Consider the following 21,129-nt stretch of genomic DNA (forward strand, 5'->3'; position numbering starts at 1 on the left):
ATCTCTTGCATTCCTATACACTAATGATGAAAAATCTGAAAGAGAAATTAAGGAAACACTCCCATTTACCACTGCAACAAAAAGAATAAAATACCTAGGAATAAACCTACCTAGGGAGACAAAAGACTTGTATGCAGAAAACTATAAGACACTGATGAAAGAAATTAAAGATGATACCAACAGATGGAGAGATATACCATGTTCTTGGATTGGAAGAATCAATATTGTGAAAATGACTATACTACCAAAGCAATCTACAGATTCAGTGCAATACCTATCCAATTACCAATGGCATTTTTTATGGAACTAGAACAAAATATCTTAAAATTTGTATGGAGACACAAAAGACCCTGAATAGCCAAAGCAGTCTTGAGTGAAAAAAACGGAGCTGCAGGAATCAGAGTCCCTGACTTCAGACTATACTACAAAGCTACAGTAATGAAGACAATATGGTACTGGCACAAAAATAGAAATATAGATCAGTGGAACAGGATAGAAAGTCCAGAGATAAACTCTCGCACCTATGGTCAACTAATCTATGACAAAGGAGGCAAGGAAATACAATGGAGAAAAGACAGTCTCTTCAATAAGTGGTGCTGGGAAAACTGGACAGCTACATGTAAAAGAATGAAATTAGAACACTCCCTAACAGCATACACAAAAAAAACTCACTATAAAACTCTTAGAGGAAAACATAGGAAGAACACTCTTTGACATAAATCACAGCAAAATCTTTTTTGATCCACCTCCTAGAGTAATGGAAATAAAAACAAAAATAAACAAATGGGACCTAATGAAACTTAAAAGCTTTTGCACAGCAAAGGAAACCATGAACCAGATGAAAAGACAGCCCTCAAAATGGGAGAAAACATTTGCAAATGAATCAACAGACAACGGATTAATCTCCAAAATATATAAACAACTCATGCAGCTCAATATTAAAGAAACAAACAACCCAATCCAAAAATGGGCAGAAGACATAAATAGACATTTCTCCAAAGAAGACATACAGATGGCCAAGAAGCACATGAAAAGCTGCTCAACATCACTAATGATTAGAGAAATGCAAATCAAAACTACAATGAGGTATCACCTCACACTGGTTAGAATGGGCATCATCAGAAAATCTAGAAACAATAAGTGCTGGAGAGGGTGTGGAGAAAAGGGAACCCTCTTGCACTGTTGGTGGGAATGTAAAATGATACAGCCACTATGGAGAACAGTATGGAGGTTCCTTAAAAAACTAAAAACAGAATTACCATATGACCCAGCAATCCCACTACTGGGCATATTCCCAGAGAAAACCATAATTCAAAAAGATACATGCACCCCAATGTTCACTGCAGCATTATTTACAATAGCCAGGTCATGGAAGCAACCTAAATGCCCGTCGACAGACGAATGGATAAAGAAGATGTGGTGCATATATACAATGGAATATTACTCAGCCATAAAAAGAAATGAAATTGGGTCATTTGTAGAGACGTGGATGGATCTAGAGACTGTCCTACAGAGTGAAGTAAGTCAGAAAGAGAAAAACAAATATCGTATATTAACGCATATATGTGGAATCTAGAAACATCGTACAGATGAACCGGTTTGCAGGACAGAAATTGAGACACAGATGTAGAGAACAAACGTATGGACACCAAGGGGGGAAAGCGGCGGGGGGTGTTGGTGGTGGTGCTGGGATGAATTGGGCAATTGGGATTCACATGTATACACTGATGTGTATAAAATTGATGACTATTAAGAACCTGCTGTATATAAAAAAAAAAAAGCAAGTAAAACTGATATGCTAAGGAAAAAAAAAGTCTCCTAAATTTTTGTGACAAAATGAATTTGATAAATAGTATTATTTATAGTATAATCCAATTTTTATTTATATATATAAAAAGAAAGACCAGTGGCAATCAAACTGTTAACAATAGTTACTTAGGGCAAGTCTATACTTTGGGATAGATTAGGTTCTGAAAGGATATTTGTAAGCCCATATGTCTTCAACTCCAAAGCAACTAAGACAGATTTAAACGTGTGATCTCCACTGCATTTCTGCCTGACGGGAACATGAATCAACTTCTTTGAAGCTTGAAAAACAGGCATATTCTTCTCCCTCTTACACATATATTTTCTAGCAGATTTATTTTCCCCAAATAGATAAATTTTGTCTTACTTGGAAATCTGTTAAGGCAGGTATTTGTCTCTTCCTGCATCATCTTTGCAGGAGTCATACATCATTCTTTAGCAGTTTGAAGTCCACGTGTGCTAGTTTGCCACTCACATTGATGGTGTCTTGATTCAGATACGCTTTCAACCCTGGTGGGAATAATCCATGAGACAAAAGAGTCAGGAGTAGCCTGTTAAGACCTACTTAGTCCTTCAATTCCCCATATCAAGTCTTGTCAACAATGAACACTAGGCGGATGGACGTCTGACTTCTTTCTCTCACTCAGTCAAATAGTTTTTCTCACTTCTTGATGAATATAGTAGATTTCATAGCCACAGTCCTCTTTTTATCTCACGCAATTCATTCTTACTTCAAAATCACTCACACTCTCAAATAATTCATGCCATGCACATATGCCGCCTTCTTCCTTCTCTTGCCTTTTATTTCCAGAAATCTCTCTTTTTTTCTTTTTTAGTCATGTGCCCTTTCTTAGCAACTTTTTCAATATCCTTGCTGCTGCTTTTCTATTTATCAGGTATGATGGTTTCAATAATATTTGTAAAATATCTAAACACCAAGCATAAACATGGGAAATACAGTGTAGACTGAATGGCAGCTTGAAGATCAGGGTAAACAGCATCACATCATCCGTCAGTGGTGGACTCAATGCATTTTAACTTTGAAAAGTAGCTTTCATGATATCTATGAGAATTCATAAATTCAATATTTGTTAATAGAGGGGCTTCCAATTACATCTGTATTCTCAGATTTATTTTTTGCTAAATTCTCTACAATGTATTCATATTTTATTTTGTAATTATAAAACCAGAAAACAACAGAAAAGAAAGATACCTTATAATTGTGTCATCTACTGGTGGGCTGAATGAATTGCATTTCTGTACATTTTTATCCTCTCATGAAAAATGTTTTTTGTTTGTTTGCTTCTTTGGATCTAATCATAGTTTGAGAATCCTTTGTGTCCAGAGAAACAACTGATTCTAGTCTTTTATGTAAAAGCGGACTACTTCACTGGGGGCCCTGCCAGGTTCTGGCTCCAATTAGAAGCTCAAACCCTGTGGAAATGTGGAGCGATATATTCCAGAAAATCAAAAGTCAAATCAAAACACCTCCCAACTATAGGGAATGTGAAGGGACTGGAATGAATAATTGAAGTTTAACATTGCATGCACTGAGAATCCATGATTATATAAATATAGATGGAAAACACATATAAATATAAAGGAAGATATACAGTTAAAATATTGATTCAACAATGATGAGTCCAAAATTCCAGAGTTTATACCAGAAATCAAGTGGCAGAAAGGTTGAGAGGAGCTGAGAGTAAAAGCTGGATAATTTATTTTATATAGGAGGTGTGATGGTTAATCTTATCTTCCAACTTGACTGGCTGCAAGGTGCCCAGATATTTGTTCAGATATTACTCTGGGTTTGTCCCTAAGGGTGTTTCTGGATGAGACTAACATTTGAATCAGTAGAACGAATAAAGCAGTTTGCCCTCCCTAATGTGGGCCTTATCCAATCAGTTGAAGGCCTGAATAAAGCAAAACGGCCGATGGTCCCTTCAGTAAGGGGGAATTTTTCCTGCCTTTGGACTTGAACTGAAACACCGGCTCTCCTGGGTCTCAGGCCTTCGTAGCTGGACTAGAGCTATACCATCAAGTGTCCTGCAGATCCCTGATTTGCCCTGCAGATCTCGGGATTTCTCTGTCTCCATAATCTAGTGAGCTGATTCCTTATAATAAATCTCTCTTCTCTCTCTCTCTCTCTCTCTCTCTCTCTCTCTATATATATATATATATACATATACTCCATTGGATTAAGTAGAGTTTTGCCAAAAGAAAAGACTATCACTCTTTGGAACATTCCTGATTCCAGCCCAGGGTAGGGCCACAGGAGATAAACAAGGACAGTGAACCTGGTCCTTTGTGGGGAAGCTCAGTGCCAGGTGTGCCCAAGACCCCTCTTGTCACCTTCCAGGAAGAAAGTGTCCCCCAGCGATGGCGCCAAAGGAAGGGCTTGGTCTAGGGAGGTTCTTTGGGCCTACCGCCACCTCTCCCACCCCACAGTCCTCTCTCCTCTTTCCCCAGCCTGGGGCTCCAGGATTCAGTTCTCACATGGGCTCCTCAGGATCCAGCCATCTAGGCCACAGCCCTGGCCCCAAGTTCATGGACACGGGCATGACTGCTCAAAGAGATGACTACCCATGGCAGCCAGGGTTGGCCAGCCCACCAACAGGGCCACCCAAGAGACATTCCATACCTGTTGAACACATGAGTGCCAAACTCAGAGACAACATTCAAACTAAACCTATATGTTGGCTTCCAGATTTGGTTCTCCTATATGTATATGGAGAGAGAGAGAGAGATACATACATACACACATACACAGACATATAGATAAGCCTGGAGCATCTTGAAGTGGCCAGAAAGAAGTAAGGAAGATCAAACAACAACAACAACAACGAAAAATGAGAACAAGTGGAAAGGATACAGGAGCCAACATGAAAGAACTCCCAATGACTAAAGTTGGAACATTTTCAACAACAAAATAAATTACAATTTATATAGGCTTATACTGATTGTGTAGATCAAAGAATAAAATAAATATCTGTGAGCCCATACTGATATAAGTAAGCAATTGAATAGACAAAAAAATGGAAGGGACGAATCTTCCTTAGATGAAAATTCCAATTAATAAATGTAAAAAATGAGAGAAATAGAAAATCACCATTAGACCACCACAGTAATAACTGCTGCAGGTAAGAGCCACTGCTGAATGCTAAAATTAGTGGATGGAACTTTAAAGAGAAACAAGATATTTGCATAACCTCAAATATCTCCCCCCCAATACTTATTAATTATCGTACTGGTTTTAACATATGTTTGCATAATCTTTGATAGTCTTCCCTCCAGGAAGTGAAACTTAATTGCTCTCCTTTTGAGTATGGCCTGGACTTAGTCACTCACTTCTAAAACCTGGAGTCTAGAAAGAGAAGGAAAATAATTTTACAGTGGAGAAATCTGGCAGACACCACGTTAATCTTGTTTTAAGGCTAATATCACCAAGAAGTCATGTCGATGTCCTATATCCTTGATAGGATGTGATGAGGAGAGCGCTTCCTTTGTGGTCGTCTTCCTCCAAAACCATAACCCCAAACTAATCATGAGAAAAACCCTTAGACAAATCCCAAACTGAGGGGTTCTACACAATACCTGTCCAGTGCTCTTCAAAAGTCTCGAGGTTGTGAAAGACATGGGAAGATTGAGAAACTCCCACAGTGTTGGTTCACAGCCTCGGGAGTTCCCGGGGGGTGAAATCTGAAACTAGCCCCATACAGGGAGGGCAAGGAGAGACCAGAGAAAGAGGCAGCCACTCCAGATTGGTAGGTGGCAGGTTTAATAAGCAAGGGAAATTACAAGGCTTGTCGTGAGTGGCCCCAATATGAGTAGATCTCCACACCTGCCCTCCAGAATCCTCAAAGTTTATAGAGAGACCTTAACGGGGCTTAGTCATGTTTACTGTCCAGATGGTCTCAACAACACGTTACCCTCTCAAGCCTGTGTCCTTGAAAACGGCTCCAACTGTGGGAACAGTGAGCAGAACATACATTCCAAGGCCAGGGATGGGGGTGAGGAGCCTCCAGTTGCCAGAGTCCAGCTCCAGCATCAACCAGCGGTCACATCCTCTCAGTGACCTCCTCCAACACACAGACCAGAAGAGACGAAGAAGACGTGACAATAAAATACAGCACAATTGGCTACTGGAACAGGAAAAGAATATTAGTGGAAAAATAGTGACATGCAAATAAAATATGTGATTTAGTTGATAGTGCTGTAGCAAGGTTAGTTTCTTAGTTTTGACACATGTACCATGCTTTCTGTAAGTTGTTAGCATTAGGGGAAGCTGCATGAAGTGTATAAAGGAACTCTCTGTGCTATCTTGACACGCATCTGTAATTCTAAAATTATTACAAAATAAAAAGGTTTTTAAAAACCCAGTGAGTTCATTGTAAATGAGTTCACTGACATGAATAACAATGAGCAATCATTACTTTCTCCTACATGAGTCATGTTTTATGGCTGCTCATAATCATAGAAAGTGTATTTTGCACATTCTAACACTCATGCACATGTAAATATTTACATTTCAGATAGGTAAAGACATACGCTGTTATAAAAATTACTTCACAACTAGAGACTTCTTTTCTTTGTACATGGAAGGGCAGGGAAATACACAGGCTCAAATCTGTCACTTATGATGGACATCAGATTACATAGTTACATTTATTTCTACTTGCAATATTCCTACTTGAGAACTTCATCTTAGTTTAATATCAACAAACCTAAGCTCCTTGATTAGTTCATGAGGTTGTCAATTTAGCTTTCTTATCAGAACATGGAAAGAATTTACATTGTAGCACCTGAATTAACAAAGTCCTTTTTGGACTAAGAAATTTATTTTAATCTTTCTATTTAATTAAAAAATCTGTTTCCCTTCTTAAAGGGAGACTAGTTTTTCTGATTACACATTTTATTTTCTCAAAGAGGGGTTTATGTCACTTTGCTTCCATAACTCCATGTGAAATTTAGAATTAACTTATCAAAATATACATAATGCATACTTACACATGACCCTATTGAGATTTTGTTTGAAATTACTTAGCGTATCGTGATTAATGGTGAGAAACTTTATCTTTACAGTACTGAGTTTTGCATTCATAAATATGATAAATGAATAAATGTGTAGATTTGTTTATTCATACAAGTATATGCCTATTGTGAGTTGAATTGTGTCTCCCAAAAAGATATTTTGAAGTTCTATCCCTTGGTACCTGAAAAAGGGAACTTATTTGGAAATAGGGCCTTTATAGATTTAAGCAAGTTAAGATGAGCTCATCAGGGTGGGCCCTAAGCCAGTATGACTGGTGTCCTTATAAGAAGAGGAAAGTGTCATATGAAGACAGAGACACACAGGAAGAAGACCATGTGACAACAGAGGCAGAGATCAGAGTGATGCAGCTGCAAGCCAAAGACCGCCAAGGATTGATGGCCACCACTAGATTCTAAGAAGCAGCAAGGAAGGATTCTACTGAGAGTCGCGGAGGGAGCGTGGCTCTGCTGACAGCTTGATCTCAGACTTCTAGCCTCCAGAACTGTGAGAGAATAAATTTCTTTTTAAGCCACACTGTTTGTAGTACTTTGTTACGGCAGCCCTAGGAAACTAATACAATGCCCTTCCAAAAAGTTGTATAATTTTATCTATGAAGGACTCACTTGCCTTTTAGTACGTTTATTTCTAAGTACTTAATGGATTTTATTGTGGTTCTGAATAGTATCTTCTCTTAAAATTATATTTTCTAATTGTATCTAGATTGTACATAAGAATGCTATTACTCTTTATATTTTGAATTTTATTCAGCAACCTTGCCAAACTCTTTTGTTTGTATACATTTTCTTTTGCCAACAAACACATAGTATGCAAATAATAATCATTTGTTGTTTGCTTCACGATTCTCATGTTTTTTATTATTCTTTCTTATCTTATTGCATTAACTGAGAACCCCAGTTTAAGGCTATTCAGGACCTGTGATGGCAGGTACACTTGTCTTGTTCCTGTCTTTAAAGGTTCAGCTCTAATATTTTGTAATGTCTCATTATAATGTTTGCCGTAGGTTTTTGGCAGATGGGGAAAAATAACTTAACTTTTCTCTTAGTCAAGTTACCTTCAATGTAGTTTGCTAAGTATATTGACAATGAATGAAGTGGGTGAGATGTTTCACATACTAAAAATAATCTTGCGTTCCCTGGCTTAATCCAAGTTTCCCTTTATATGTGGACTTAAATGTCACTTCCTCTTTGAAGGCTTCTCTTTTGCCTATATACTAGTTAGGAATCTCCAACAATGTGTTCCATAGTACATTGTATTTTCTCTCTTTGAAATGTCTAACTTTATTAAACTTGCTTGTGTAATTGTTTCTGCCTTCATGAGGACAGGGTTGTTGCTTTCTGCCTCGCTATTTTATCCTCCACGTCTAATCCAGGGCCCAGAATATATTAGTCTCTTGAAAATGACAACTGAAAGAATGAGTAAATGAATGAAACAAAAAGAAAGCAAGAAACTATAAAACTGAACAAAGCAGAATGAGCTGTGAAAACACTCAGCCAAAGATTTGTGTAAGGTTTATGTCAGTAAAATGACAGAAGTCCAATAAGAGATATAAAAGAAGATTGAATGAATGGAGATTCGCTTTCTATATTTCTGGGTGGGAAAACCCCAACATTCTGGGTTTATTATATAACATTGGTGTTTCAAACTGTTGGGAAATAACTAGTGCTAGGGAAATGAAGAAAAAAATAAAGTTAGGTTCTCATGTAAGACTACGTACTGAAATAAATTTCAGATGGTTTAAACATTTAAGTGTAGAAAATAAACCAAAAAATGTACTAGAAGAAAATGTACATTTACATACTTTGGGGACATGGTTTTCCACCAAAGGTAGAAACTACAAAGGAAATAATAGAGAGATTGTGTACATAAAAATGAAAAACTTACATAATCAAAAACACTAAAAAACAATTTACTGATAAAGGCAAACTGGTAATTTAATAATTGGAAGATATATGAAAGAGAAAAAAATCTGATATCCTTACCACATAAGAGACTTTTATGAATTAGTAAGAAATAGCAACTAAGCAATAGAAAACTGATAAAAATAAAAATAAACACCTTCACAAGAGTGTGCTCAGACTCAACATGAACATGAGTGGGGCTAAAAGTGTGTCCCAACTGGATAGAGTTCTCGGTTATTCTGGTGGATCTGGGGGACTATGCCCAGAGATGACTATACTTTTTTTAAAATTTCCCTACATCATCTCAACTTTTTTCCTCCCTAGTTGATGCAGTGGTCATAGGACCAGGGCTGCAACTAAAGGGGCTAGAAGTAGGGATGATTCCTAAACAAAACACTGTAACTGTGCTTTTAACCTTATGTCAGACAGAATTCCTAAGGGCCTGATGGGGCAGGATGTACCTTCACCCCATCCAGCAAAACTGGGATTAACAGTGAATGTAGATATATTGTCTGGGGGGAAAGATAGCCTGCTAGCTCTGTGCCTGTTTAACCCTCACTTATCTGAATAGAAATGGAACAGAAGGGGAGGCACTTGCTAGACCAGTATCGCTGCCTGTAATCTAGACCAGCACAGGGGCTGAAACTACTGTCTTTTCAGAGGTGGAAATGTTTGGGTATAAATGGAAAAAGAAAAAGAAAAATAGTAGCTGCGGGAAAGGGAATCAATAAATAGGCTGTGCAATGAGGGAAATCGAGTATTACATTAGCACCTCAAAAGGGCTCAGAGGAAGAGATGTTACGTCTCTTAGCTTGATGATACCAGGCGCCTGAAAGGGGGATGCCACATATTGCTGAGACCACTTCTGCTTTTGGAACCTGATGAGATTGACTGGAAGCCTGACAACCTGAGTGGGCTGGCCCTGGGAGGCTTTTTCATACCATTTGATGATAGTTATCAATGACTGAGTGGGATTCTAGTAACGTGCCTGTATCTTTGGACCTTTATGATTGTTTTGCTCTAAGGGATCCATGTTAGAGGAGTAGGGGGCGGACTGTGATATTGTGAGTTATAAAAGAAATATGTATTTGATCCCCACCCGGGTTCCTGACACAGAGTTCCTAAAACCCTTGGCATTTCTATGATAGGAGCAATAAAGGTGTCTTTTGTTATGTTAGTGAAGTGACTTTTGGAAAGCCCTTAGGCAGCCTAAAGATGGAGCCTGGTTGCCAAGGGAACAAACCATGTGATCAGAGGGTTGGAACTTTTGCTCCCTGCCCCCACCCCCATCCCCTCCAACCTCCCGGGAGGGGAGGGGGGCTGGAGGTTGGATCAATAGCCAATGGCCAACGACTTAATCAATCCTGTGTAATGAAGCTTTCATAAAAACCCAGAAGAACGGGTTTGGAGAGCTTCCAAGTTGGTGAACACAGGGAGATACTGGGAGAGTGGAGCACTCAGGGAGCATGAAAGCTCCACCCCTGTTCCCGTGCTTTGCCCTGGGCTGCTCCTGATTGTATCCTTTTATAATAAACTGGTCATCTAGTAACTAAAATGTTTCTCTGAGTTCTGTGAGCCCCTCTGGCAAATTAATCAAACCCGAGGAGGGGGTCTTGGGAATCTCTGTTTTATAGCCAGTAGGAACAACCTGCATTTGCGATTGGCATCTGCAGTGGGGGAGCTCTCATGGGACTGAGCCCTTCATCTGTGGAATCTGATGCTATCTCCAGGTAGACAGTGTCAGAATTGAGTTGAACTGTACAACACCCAGCTGGCGTCACAAGAGTTTCTTGTTGGTGTGGGGACCGCCCCCCCTCCCCAGAAAACATACACATTGGAATTGGTACCAGAACCTATTTACAAAACTGTAAAAGATAAATGCCTTAGCTTGGGTTACCATAACAAGATACCATAGAGCAGATGACTTAAACAACAGAAATTTATTTTCTTATGGTTCTGGGGGCTGGAAGTCTGAGATCTGGTCAGGCTCTGGTGAGGACTCTCTTCCTTGCTTACATAAGGTCTGCTTTTCACTGTGTCCTCAGACGGCAGGCTGTGTATATGTGTGTGAAGAAACAGACAGAGGCATCTCTTTAGCTTCTTATGCGGCCACGGTCCTATCCGATTTGGGTCCCACCATTATGACCTCATTTTAACCTTACTTCCTAAAGACCCTGTCTCTGGATATGGCAACATTGGGGGTTAAGGCTGCAACATACAAATTTTGGGGCAACACAGTTCAATCCACAGCAATTAATTGATCATTTCCATTCTTCCTTACTTGACCCTCTTGCTCTTTTTCTAGCTTCTTCATTTCCTTTTAATCTTTCTTCTTTTTGGGTAAGTATATTGAAGATACAATCTTTCTTATAAGTATGGCTGAATTCCACCCACCAGATTTTGTCATGTAGTGCTTTCAGCTCTAAGTATTTCCTGATTTCCCATGTGAGATCCTTTTCAATGCAAGGTCCTGTAAGTTCATAGCCATTATTATTATTTTTTAACCTTTTGCTCCTTTTATAAGTATATAATGTTCCTTTTTGTCACCACGTTGCTTTTGGTTGGAGCTTTACCTCCGGATTTCTAGATATACCTTTTTATTGACAGGTAAAAGACAAAATGGGGAAATAACATTTGCTGTATATGAGACAAAGGTTCTGTCTACACTGCTGGGACAATGTAGACTTCTAATCCATCATTCATCCACCTCTGTTAAAGGGAATTCTAATATTGGCTTGTGGAAGTCATTTTGGTCCACAGCAGAGGAAATTCATAATATGTATGTTTTCAACAGATAGTCTAGGTTGTGTTGTATTCACAAACCAACCCTCCACGTCTCAGGAGCTGAGAACAAGCAAGGTTTATTTTTTGTTCATGCTACAAGAGATCAGGGGCTGGATCTTTACTGTCCTTGCTCAGTGTGGAGGATTGAGTAGATGGCAGCTAAGAGCGGCTCAAGCCCCCTCCTGCACAATTGCCAGGCAGGAAAAACATTCCCACCGGTAAATCTCCCGCTGCGTTTCAAACCTTCTTCCTGGAAGAGGCAATCTCACTTCCTCTTGTTTCATTAGCCAACACGGCACAGAGTCACACCTAACTTCAAGGGGCCAAGAAAACACAGCCCCCCCGTGGGCCACAGGAGAGCCGACAATATTTGCTGAACGGCAGTGATGACGACTGTACACTTATCCGCCCCATTTATTGCCTTTTCCAAAGCTGACTGTTGCTTTTTGTTTGTTGTTGATTTTTAAAAAATTCCTTCAGTTACGTGAGTTATATACATCCTTCTAGTAAATTTCTTCAATAAGAAACCGAACCAAACCGAAGTTGGTCCGAGTTAGTTTCTATTGCTTAAAGAAACCCAAAAAACTATCGAAAGCTTTGGACTTGGCATTATCAATGCAACTGAGCAGCTTAGGAAAGTGAACTTCAGCTGACACATTCCGCTGGTTTTGAAGAAAGGGCACACACGTATTTTTCAAGGATAAGGTTTTAATAAGAAAAGAAGACTGGCATGGATGAGCCAATATTTAGATCCAAACAATTATTGGTAGCCACCACATGTCAGGCAGGGAGCCAGGTATTTTTGCATATGCTCTGTAAGTCAATTTGATTCTTTATAAAAATAATTCGGGGTGAGTCTTATTGTCCATAATTTATATATGCAGAAAATGAGGCTCAGGGAGGTGAAATGACCTGTCCGAGAGCCACTTAGCTAGCAAATGACAGCTTTGTTTTAATTCTACTGTCTGACCATATGGAGATGAAACAATGATGCAGCGTGCATGTTTGAATGGTAGGTACTGTTTGGTTTGGCAATGACTGTGAGACACATAAAAGGTGGAAGGGCATCCTGAGTGCAAAGGTAAAGAGGTTGGAGTCTATGAGTTTGGCAGTGAGAGGAAGGGTACAGAGTCACTGAGGGCATTCGTAGAGCTCTGTCTCAGAAATATTGTTGCCTAGGATGAATAGAAACAGGCACGCGAGGCTCAAGGGAGGCCTGGAGAGCAGTTGGAGGAATATTGCAAAAACTCAGATAGGCCTTAATGAGCATGGGTGTTGGCAGTGGAAACAGAAAAAAAAAAAAAAAGAAAAAATTCTGTCTGGTCTCCAGATCGATTGGGATTTGCTGAATGAAGTCTGGGTTCTCCCTATGTAGATAGCTCCTGCTTTTTATTGTAGGTTTCTCAAGAACTCGCTTCCAGAAAAAGCCTGGATCAAGAGTAGAAAAAAATAGACAGCTGCCTAAGTGAGAAATCTACAAAGCTCCTCTGGTCCCCAAATCACCTCTTTGCCATTAGTTGTGGGGCTGACACCTTACCAGTGGGGCTCCATTCTTTCAAGAGTCTTTTATTAAAGTGTGACTATTTGGGGACAAGAGGGAGAAGGGATTCCGGGAAATTTCCTCCTTAGCATCATCCAGGCAAGTAACATAAATATAGGGGGACAATCTGGGTGCCCCATGAAGAATACGGCATACGTGCTCCACCTAAAGGAGGCTTCTCAGCTCTGGCTGAGGGGCCCGAATTGCTGGATCTACTATTTCAACAGAAACCTCATCTCCAGATTTTTTTTGCTGGAAAGCCCTTAATATTTAAGTATTGCAACTAGTTGAAATTTCTTCCTATCACTGTGCCGGCCACATTCAGCTTTGCTGGTCACGTTTGCCACCTCTGGGTTAAATTTTAACACAGTTTTATCAAAACCTTGCCAAATGTGAAAAAGCACATCTTTAGTAAAACTAGATACAGAGAAGGTTTATTTGGATTGCTGAGAGGGTAGATGGAAAAGTTGGGGCACTTGGACTACAGGGTGGCCCTGGGCCACATGTTGAGTATCCCGGTGCCTGGGCCTGGAAAGGGAGACGGGGCACGGCAGCGGCAATATTTGCTGCCACTGGGGCCTCCTGGCTGACCACCCAGAGCTGGGCTTGGAGTGGGAAGAGAGATGGGCCAAGCTCGTGGTTTCTCCCAGCTCTAGTTGGCCCCTTCCCTTTAACATTACAGTAATGCAGTCGTGTGGTGTTTGAAAAAAGCATCTCTAATTACACGGAATGATTTACAGGACACCAGACTCCGCATTTCAGAGGTCTCCAGTGTACCGTAAAAAATATATTATAAAGGAATAATCTTTATCTGAACTAAAGCTGCAGTGAAGGAAACTCGTGTCCAGCTGAGAGCAGCAGTGAGCTTTTGTTCACTCAGGGAAAAGTCCGTGTTCTTCATCTTATGTGATTAACATTTGCTTCCCCTCTTTGGCACTAGGTATCTAGTTAATATTTAGACATTATATACTTTTTCTTTCAGCTGTTGTTCCTATTATGTGATCAAACAAACCCGGAGATGCCAAACACATCTGTGAAAACAGACAGACCCGCCAGGCACCCAGCTGTGGCTGGCAGGGTAAATGGGGTAAATGGGACTCAGCGAGCCAGCCCCTGGGAGATACTGGCCCCGGGTGTGTGTAGGGCCGGCTCCTGTCCCCAGCAAGCAGAGTTGATTGCTCTGCCTCTCCCTCCCGTTGCAGACTCCCAATTCCCCCACTTCCAAGAAGCAAGACTCTAGTTTTGAATCTCCCAAATCCTTCTGATGTTTACCATTACCTCCCCAGGAGAGGGAGGTGCGGGATGGAAATCTCGCTGAAAAGAATACACTTAAAAAAAAAATTAATGAAGCGATGCACAGACACCCTGCAACGCAACTTGTCTCTGCTTCTTAGATGTTTAGAGCGATGACGGTCTCAGTCGGTTTCAGTCCAGGGAAATCTAACTCCTTTCGCGGCAACGCCCCCAAGGGCCGCAGGTGTACCTGTGGTTAAGGGTGTAGAGAAAGAGCCTCATTTTTCGGAGCAGAAAGCGCAGTCCCCCGGTGGCGGGACAGAGGCAAAAACTCTGTGGGTAGGGAAACCTGGGGGTTTGTGTCCAAGCTCAACCCGTCAGGAGCTTCAAGATAAGATGGGGAGGCTGGAAAGATGGAAGTTGGAATGAGAGAGCTGCTATGGAGAAGAAACCACTCCTGGACCAAAGGCAGGAGGATATCCAGGGTTAGAGAAGGGCGCGTCAGGGATGGGCCGAGTTTGCTTGGAGTCCCAGGGGGAAAGGGGTCAGCGAGAGCTCGGTGAGCGGCACCGGCGGCGGGCGTCCGGCTCTACGTCCCTAAAAGTACTGGGAGAGGGATGGAGAACCCGGCGTCCCAGGCTCCCAGGGGAGGGGAAGCACGCGGGGTGCGGCGAGGAACACCTCCAGCGAGTGCGTGCCGAGCGGGGGGGCGGGGGGTACGATCTCCGCTTCCCCAGGTGCCCCAGTCCTAGCGCACGCCTTCGCTCCCGCGGCCCCCTCCGCAGGCGCGCGCGAGGCGCACTCCCTCTTCCCTCGGCGGCGCGGGGCGCGCGCCCGGCCCCCTCCGCCTCCCTTCCGCGTCTCTCCGCTCTCCCGGCAGAAAGTTAGCAGCGGGGAAGGAACTCGGGGCTGCAACAGCGCGCGGCGGCGGCGGTAGAAGCTGGAGCGGGAGCCGCGGCGGAGCCGGGGAAGCTGGGGCGCTGCAGACGGAGAAGGTGCAGACGGCGGGTCCGCGCGCCCCCCTCGGGCCCCTTGCCAGAGGCTGAGGGGGGTGGTGGGGGGCCCCCCGGACGCCACGAGGAGTGCGGGGAGGGGGGCCATGCGGCCGGGCTCCCCTCCGGCGCAGCGGGACAGCGGCCAGGGCCGGGGGCGCAGCGGCGTCGCTTCATGCAGCCGGGGCGGCTGGGCAGCGGCGGCGGCGGCGGCGGCGGCGGCGGGGGCGGCGGCTGAAACCATGTCCGGGCAGCGCCGGGGGCCGCCGCCGCCGCCGCCGCGAGCCGGGAGCCGCGATGGCCCCGTGGTCCGCACCTCCTCCGCCTCCGCCTCCGCCTCCACCTCTCGCCGCGCCGCCGCCGCCCGGCGCCTCGGTTAAGGGCCCGCCGGCGCGCAAGCTGCTTTTCATGTGCACCTTGTCCCTGTCCGTCACCTACCTGTGCTACAGCCTCCTGGGCGGCTCGGGCTCCCTGCAATTCCCCCTGGCGCTGCAGGAGCCGCCGGGCGCCGCCGCCGAGCCCCCGCCAAGCCCGCCGCCACCCTCTCTGCCGCCTCCCCCCGTGCGCCTCGGCGCCCCCTCGCAGCCGCCCGCGCCGCCGCCGCCGGACAACGCGAGCCGCGGGGAGCCGCCCGAGCCCCCCGAGCAGCCCGCCGCCCCCGGGGCCGACGGCTGGGGACTGGCGAGCGGCGGCGGGGGCGCCCGGGACGCCTGGCTCCGGGCCCCGCTGGCCTCTGGCGAGATGGTCACGGCGCAGAGCGCGCTGCTGGAGAGGGAAGCGCAGGAGTCCAGCACCACCGACGAGGAGCTCGCAGGCCGGAGGGCGGCCAACGGGAGCAGCGTGAGGGGCGGCGCCGTCAGCACCCCCGACTATGGGGAGAAGAAGCTGCCACAGGCGCTTATCATCGGGGTCAAGAAAGGAGGGACCCGCGCCCTGCTGGAGGCGATCCGAGTGCACCCGGACGTGCGGGCGGTGGGCGTAGAGCCGCACTTCTTCGACAGGAACTATGAAAAGGGGCTGGAATGGTACAGGTAGGACCCCGAGCTCGGCGGATGGGATAGGCGCGTAGGGGAGACCAGCACGGGAAGCTGCCGCTCCCCTGGCCCTTGGGGATCCGGGCAGCGTCCCGAGAGGTCTTAACCCCGCGTGGGCTCTGCGCACCCTGGCGGGGCTGCTCTGGGGGAGCGGCGGAGAGGGCTGGAGGCTAGCCAGGGATCACTTAATTCCAGGGCGAGGAGAGAGGGGTCCCCCTGCTCTGCCTGCCTCAGGCTCCTCGTCCAGGGAGCTGCTTTCCGAATCTGCCTAGTTCCAAGCCTGGGAATCCCCAGCCCTCGTGCCCCCGGGGTGTTTCCTAACTCAGGCTCTTGCGGGGCGGTGCGTTTCTGTGCTGGGGACGCTGAGAAATGGAGCAGGACAGCTAGATTGACCAGAGGGCTTTGGGATCCCCTGGAATCTCTCCAAATCGCCGTCAAACGCATTTGCGTGGCTGGAATCCAGTGTTTTCAGTTCAGAGCAAAATGAACAGGGAACAGTTAAAAAGATGATGCTGGCGAGTTTGGGCTTTCTAGTAAAGACTCAGGATGTCCCCCATCTCCAGAACTTTCTATTCCTCTTGGGCTGCATGAACACTGGGTTGATTTTGCATCAGGAGTATCCGTGCCTACATGACAGTTGGTGCCCTAAGAGTTTTCATGCCCTGCACCCGTGCCCTTTCTAACCTGTGCCTCCTTTGCAACAGATTGGAGCTTGTGTCTAGTGAGTTGTTTGTTCATCTCCCTCCTTTTCCACCGTCTGCCAGCGGTGAGGGAAAGGGAGAAAGAGGAGTAGTAAGTTAAGCGTGGGTAAAATAAATTAATAATCCGGTGTCGTACCCCCGCCTTTTCTCTTGTTTTTTAATCTCTCTGGAAAACAGATCTGGATGGCTGGCCCCATCTCGGTTGTATCTCAGTAATTAATTGCAATTGTCAACCAGAAACACAGGCTTTGTCAGTTAAAGTGATGTTATCATCTTAACAGAGCCAATAGGTAAAATAAGGATTGTTTCCTGACAAGTCGCCTTCTTGTTGAAGAGATGTGCTTTCTAAGTTTAAATTACAGCCTAGGAAAGTTTTAGAAATAACTTAACTTTGGAAATATATGATAAATGTGTGTATTTCTTTCCCTTTTAAAAATATGCCTTATGCTTTCAAAGCTTGAGAGAAGTACACTTAGGGATAAACATTCCAGCACATTAAACCAAAACAGCAAATGCGTCTGTTCATGTCTTCTCTGTTTCAACAGAGAGAACTAATTGCAATATTTTAGGAGGCTTCAAACAGCCCCTTCCTATCAAAATAAAAAACAGCAAATGCCTAATTTAGCTGGAAAATCAGTATTTATAACATCACAAGCCATGGCTTCCAGTTTGCAATTATAATTTAAAAGGTGTTAGGATGATTAATGCAACAACAGCAAAAAAAAAAAAAAAAAAAAAAGGGTATGATGTCTGGGAAGGTTTCAGTTGTGTTTAACTGTTGATTGTAGGAATGTTCTGGTTTCTGCTGTGAGGCAGCCGTGGCCCTAAGAGGGTAACTATGGCTTTCTCCAATTCTAATTTTAAAGCCCTGTATCTTGTGAGAAGTGTCAAATGCCCTTTGGGGGAGAGGGAGGCATAAAGATCAAATCTCTCCAACACGTGTTTGGGTTGCTTTACCGCAGCTGGAGCTGGAGAAGGGGGTGTTTTATTTTTGGATGAGTTAAAATAAAGTTGACGAAGGGTGTGTGGCGGACTGCGTGTCAGGAAGTTCCATCGTAGGGTCTGGAGCATTTTCTGAATGAAAAGATAGAAGATGCCAGGTTTTCTTACGTTCATTTATACTGCGGCTGGGAAAAGGAGGGATGTAAACTGCCTCGCTGTCAGGACATGGCTGTTGAAGATCTGTGGTACCCTCAGCCATCACTTGTGGTACGTGGGGCTCAGTGCCCCATAGGACTAAGAGATGGAGATGGAACTGGGTTCCCTTGATCCTCACTTAAGAGGACCATGTGATATCTCTGTATCCCTCATCTCCTGCCCCAGCATCACACCCATGGTAGATCCTTATTACGCTTAGTGGTGCTGATTGGAGTTGCTGGAGGAGAATCTATCTAACGTAGAGGAATCATTTTCCACCCAAACCTGGCTGTCGAGATGACTCCCAGAAACCCTTTGGATCCTAGGATAGCTCTCTAGCCTTAACAGGGACAGCAGTCTTTTGAGGGCATTTTGGGGATTTCCGTTGACTGCATCTCTTCAGGCTCTTCTCTCCCTCTCCCATGTAGGAAGAGGGGACGGCATCCTCACTATATCGTAGAAAGGAAGCACTGGCATTGATTCAAACCGGTAACAGAAACCCTTCCTCCTGGTTCCCTGGTCCCAATCTTTTAAATGGTGGCATCTGTACTTAAATGGTTACGTTTCCTCCCCATATGCCGTGTACCTTATCTGGAATCTTACTCTACTATTTGCCTGATAGAGATTCACAGGTTAATTAAAGGTTTTGATCCCCTCTTCCCATTATTTGTTTTGTTTTTCTTTTTCATTTCAGTGTGCTTCCCAGTAGCCTACTGATTCTGCAGGTGATCATGGTGGTTGTGATTTCCGTGAGAGGGAGAGAAAGAAGAAACTGGGGCTGCTCTCGGCAGAGCTGGCAAGGGTTTCCTCATATTCAACTAAGCAGCCCCAGTTTTATTTCCTTGGTGTCACTCCGGTTATGTCTAAATCCGGGTTTTGCTTTCGCCTATGCTGTTGATCGAATGTGATTTAAAAACACATTTGCGACTAGAACATGTGCATCAGATTTGCAGGACAAGATAGACTGATGGATTAGGGTGTGTTAAAGCTGTGGAACAGCAAGCCTCACTTGGTGGGTTGACACAGGCCAGTGATTAATAAGCGGGGGTAGATTAAACTCTCCATCCCTACCCCCCTCAAAAATTAAAAGGGCAAAGCCACAATACGCCTTTCAATGTGAGCTAATACACACTGGGCAGAGACCTTAAACTCCTCTAAGGGGTGGGACCTTGTGGCAGGCCAAGTGGCTGCCACGGCAGAACTCATTAAAGTGACGGAAATGACTTGAGCTGTGGTCTCCGTCGTGGATTACAGACTGTACGGTGACTGCGACCACTTTGCTTTGGAAGCCACTCAGCTCTAGGGTGACGGGAAGTGACCCTCCATGGTTTCAAGTTGTCTTCACTGCCAGCAGTTACTACACACATCCTGTTGGCTGGAGGGAAATAGCTGGCGTTCAGTTGTCATGCTTATGCTACCCAGAGGAGAGTGGTCCACACCATCATTCGGACGTGGTGTCCAGAGAGAGAAAGAAGGAGGGCAGCATAAGGCACTGGCGTGTATTGAATGCCTGTTATCATGGAGGCTTGCGTTTTATAGACGTATTGTCACATCTGGGCGGCATGATGAGGCTGTGAGCAAAAGAACAGCATTTCTGCTTTACAGTTTGGCTCCCAGAGGGAAAAACAACTTGCTGCAGGTTGCTCAGCTGGTCAGTGGTTGAGCTGACATTTGAAACCACATCTGTCCAAAGTGCTGGTATATAGAGTGCTAGCAAGGTCTTTTCCTTCCCCTTTTCATTCAGCAAACACTTAATGATACTTAACTATGTGCGCAGTGTACTGTTTTAGGTGCTGGGGGTAAAGGGGTGAACAAGACAGATGAAGCACCTGTTCTCTTGGAACTGACGTATTAGTGGGGGTGGGAGTTGGGAGAAGGGGAGACAGCAAACAAACAAGTCTTTCTGCTTACTCTTGCAATGTGGCTACTAGAAAATTAAAATTTACACTTATGACTCTTGTTATACTTGTTTCCACCGGGCAGCACTCCTGTAGAGCAGTGCTTTTTAAACTTTAAATGCACACAGAACACTGGGGGCGGGGGTGGGGAGTGGTGGTGTTAACATGCGGATTCTGAGTCCGTAGGTCGGGGAAGGGGCCTGAGACTCTGCATTTCTGATTCCCAAGGTGATGCTGATGCTGCTGATTCCTGGACCTCCCTTTGAGTAGCTGCGGCCTAGACAGTAATCGGGGTGTGTGTGTGCAAATGCGTGTGCGTGTGTTATTTTAAATCAAATGATGAGGGACAGCCTCTCTGTGGAGGTGGTATAAGTGTCATCAAAGAGTAAGATCCTCCCATGTGAAGACCTGGGTGGAGAGGTTTCCGAGCAGAGGGAACAGCAAGTGCAAAGGCTCTGAGGTGGAAACAAGCCTCATGGCTTTTCAAAGTGTTCTTTCATTATTCCAAAAGCACAGTGTTTGTAGCTGCGCAAAACTGGGTTCAAAACCTGGCTTTGCAACTTACTTGTCGGATGATCTGGGTTGGATAACTGACATAACATCACTTGGCTTCAGTTTGAGGTTGTTAGGAGGAATAAATGAAATGCTAAAAGTGAATATATTTTCTAAACAAAAAATGAGTATCCTAGAGCAGAAATCCAGATGAACCCAACTACTGAGTTTTGGTCCCACATGCTTTACCTTCTGTCACAGCTGTCATAATATTGACTGGAGACGCTTAATTGGGGATGTTTTGGGGAAAAGTCTAATAATGGTTGGCTTTGAAATCTACATCTGCTTAACCTTTTAAACCAAGGGTCACCAACTCAGATGCCTTCAGGGCTCATGTGCATAATATACATGAGTGAAATAGACTAGGTAGGGGGAAACTGGGGCACAGATGTTCTTTCCCAAGGAGCAGCTACTGCTATATTCCAGCTACCCTTTTCCATGTGCAAATGTGGCATCAGGGGAACCAGGTCTTCCACTTGGTAAAAGAAACTGGAAATCCAG

The 21,129-nt window shown here is 44.4% G+C and overlaps 1 protein-coding gene and 1 long non-coding RNA gene across 6 annotated transcripts in view; one reads left to right on the plus strand and one right to left on the minus strand.

Annotated features, from left to right (window-relative positions):
• The window catches only part of HS3ST4 (heparan sulfate-glucosamine 3-sulfotransferase 4), a gene marked incomplete at its 5' end in the record, with an annotated part of 575,045 nt that overhangs the window by 149,417 nt on the left and 404,499 nt on the right, over positions 1 to 21,129 (plus strand). The window contains one exon of one of the 5 annotated variants that reach the window (XR_014254991.1): positions 4,276 to 6,902. The exons of 3 other annotated variants lie outside the window; for them this stretch is intronic. Coding sequence is in view for 1 of the 2 variants with exons in the window: in XM_082431086.1 (XP_082287212.1) it covers positions 15,604 to 16,337 (734 nt within the window). Of the gene's footprint in view, positions 1 to 4,275; positions 6,903 to 15,603; positions 16,338 to 21,129 lie in introns of those variants that run through there. One more of the 5 variants, XM_082431086.1, reaches the window with a different exon arrangement.
• LOC309645689 overlaps positions 1 to 21,129 on the minus strand; it is a 329,294-nt gene that overhangs the window by 80,850 nt on the left and 227,315 nt on the right. The window lies entirely within an intron of this gene.

The sequence above is a fragment of the Balaenoptera physalus genome (genome assembly GCF_965194825.1).
Source record: "Balaenoptera physalus genome assembly, chromosome: 16".
In the NCBI taxonomy this organism is placed as follows: domain Eukaryota; kingdom Metazoa; phylum Chordata; class Mammalia; order Artiodactyla; family Balaenopteridae; genus Balaenoptera; species Balaenoptera physalus.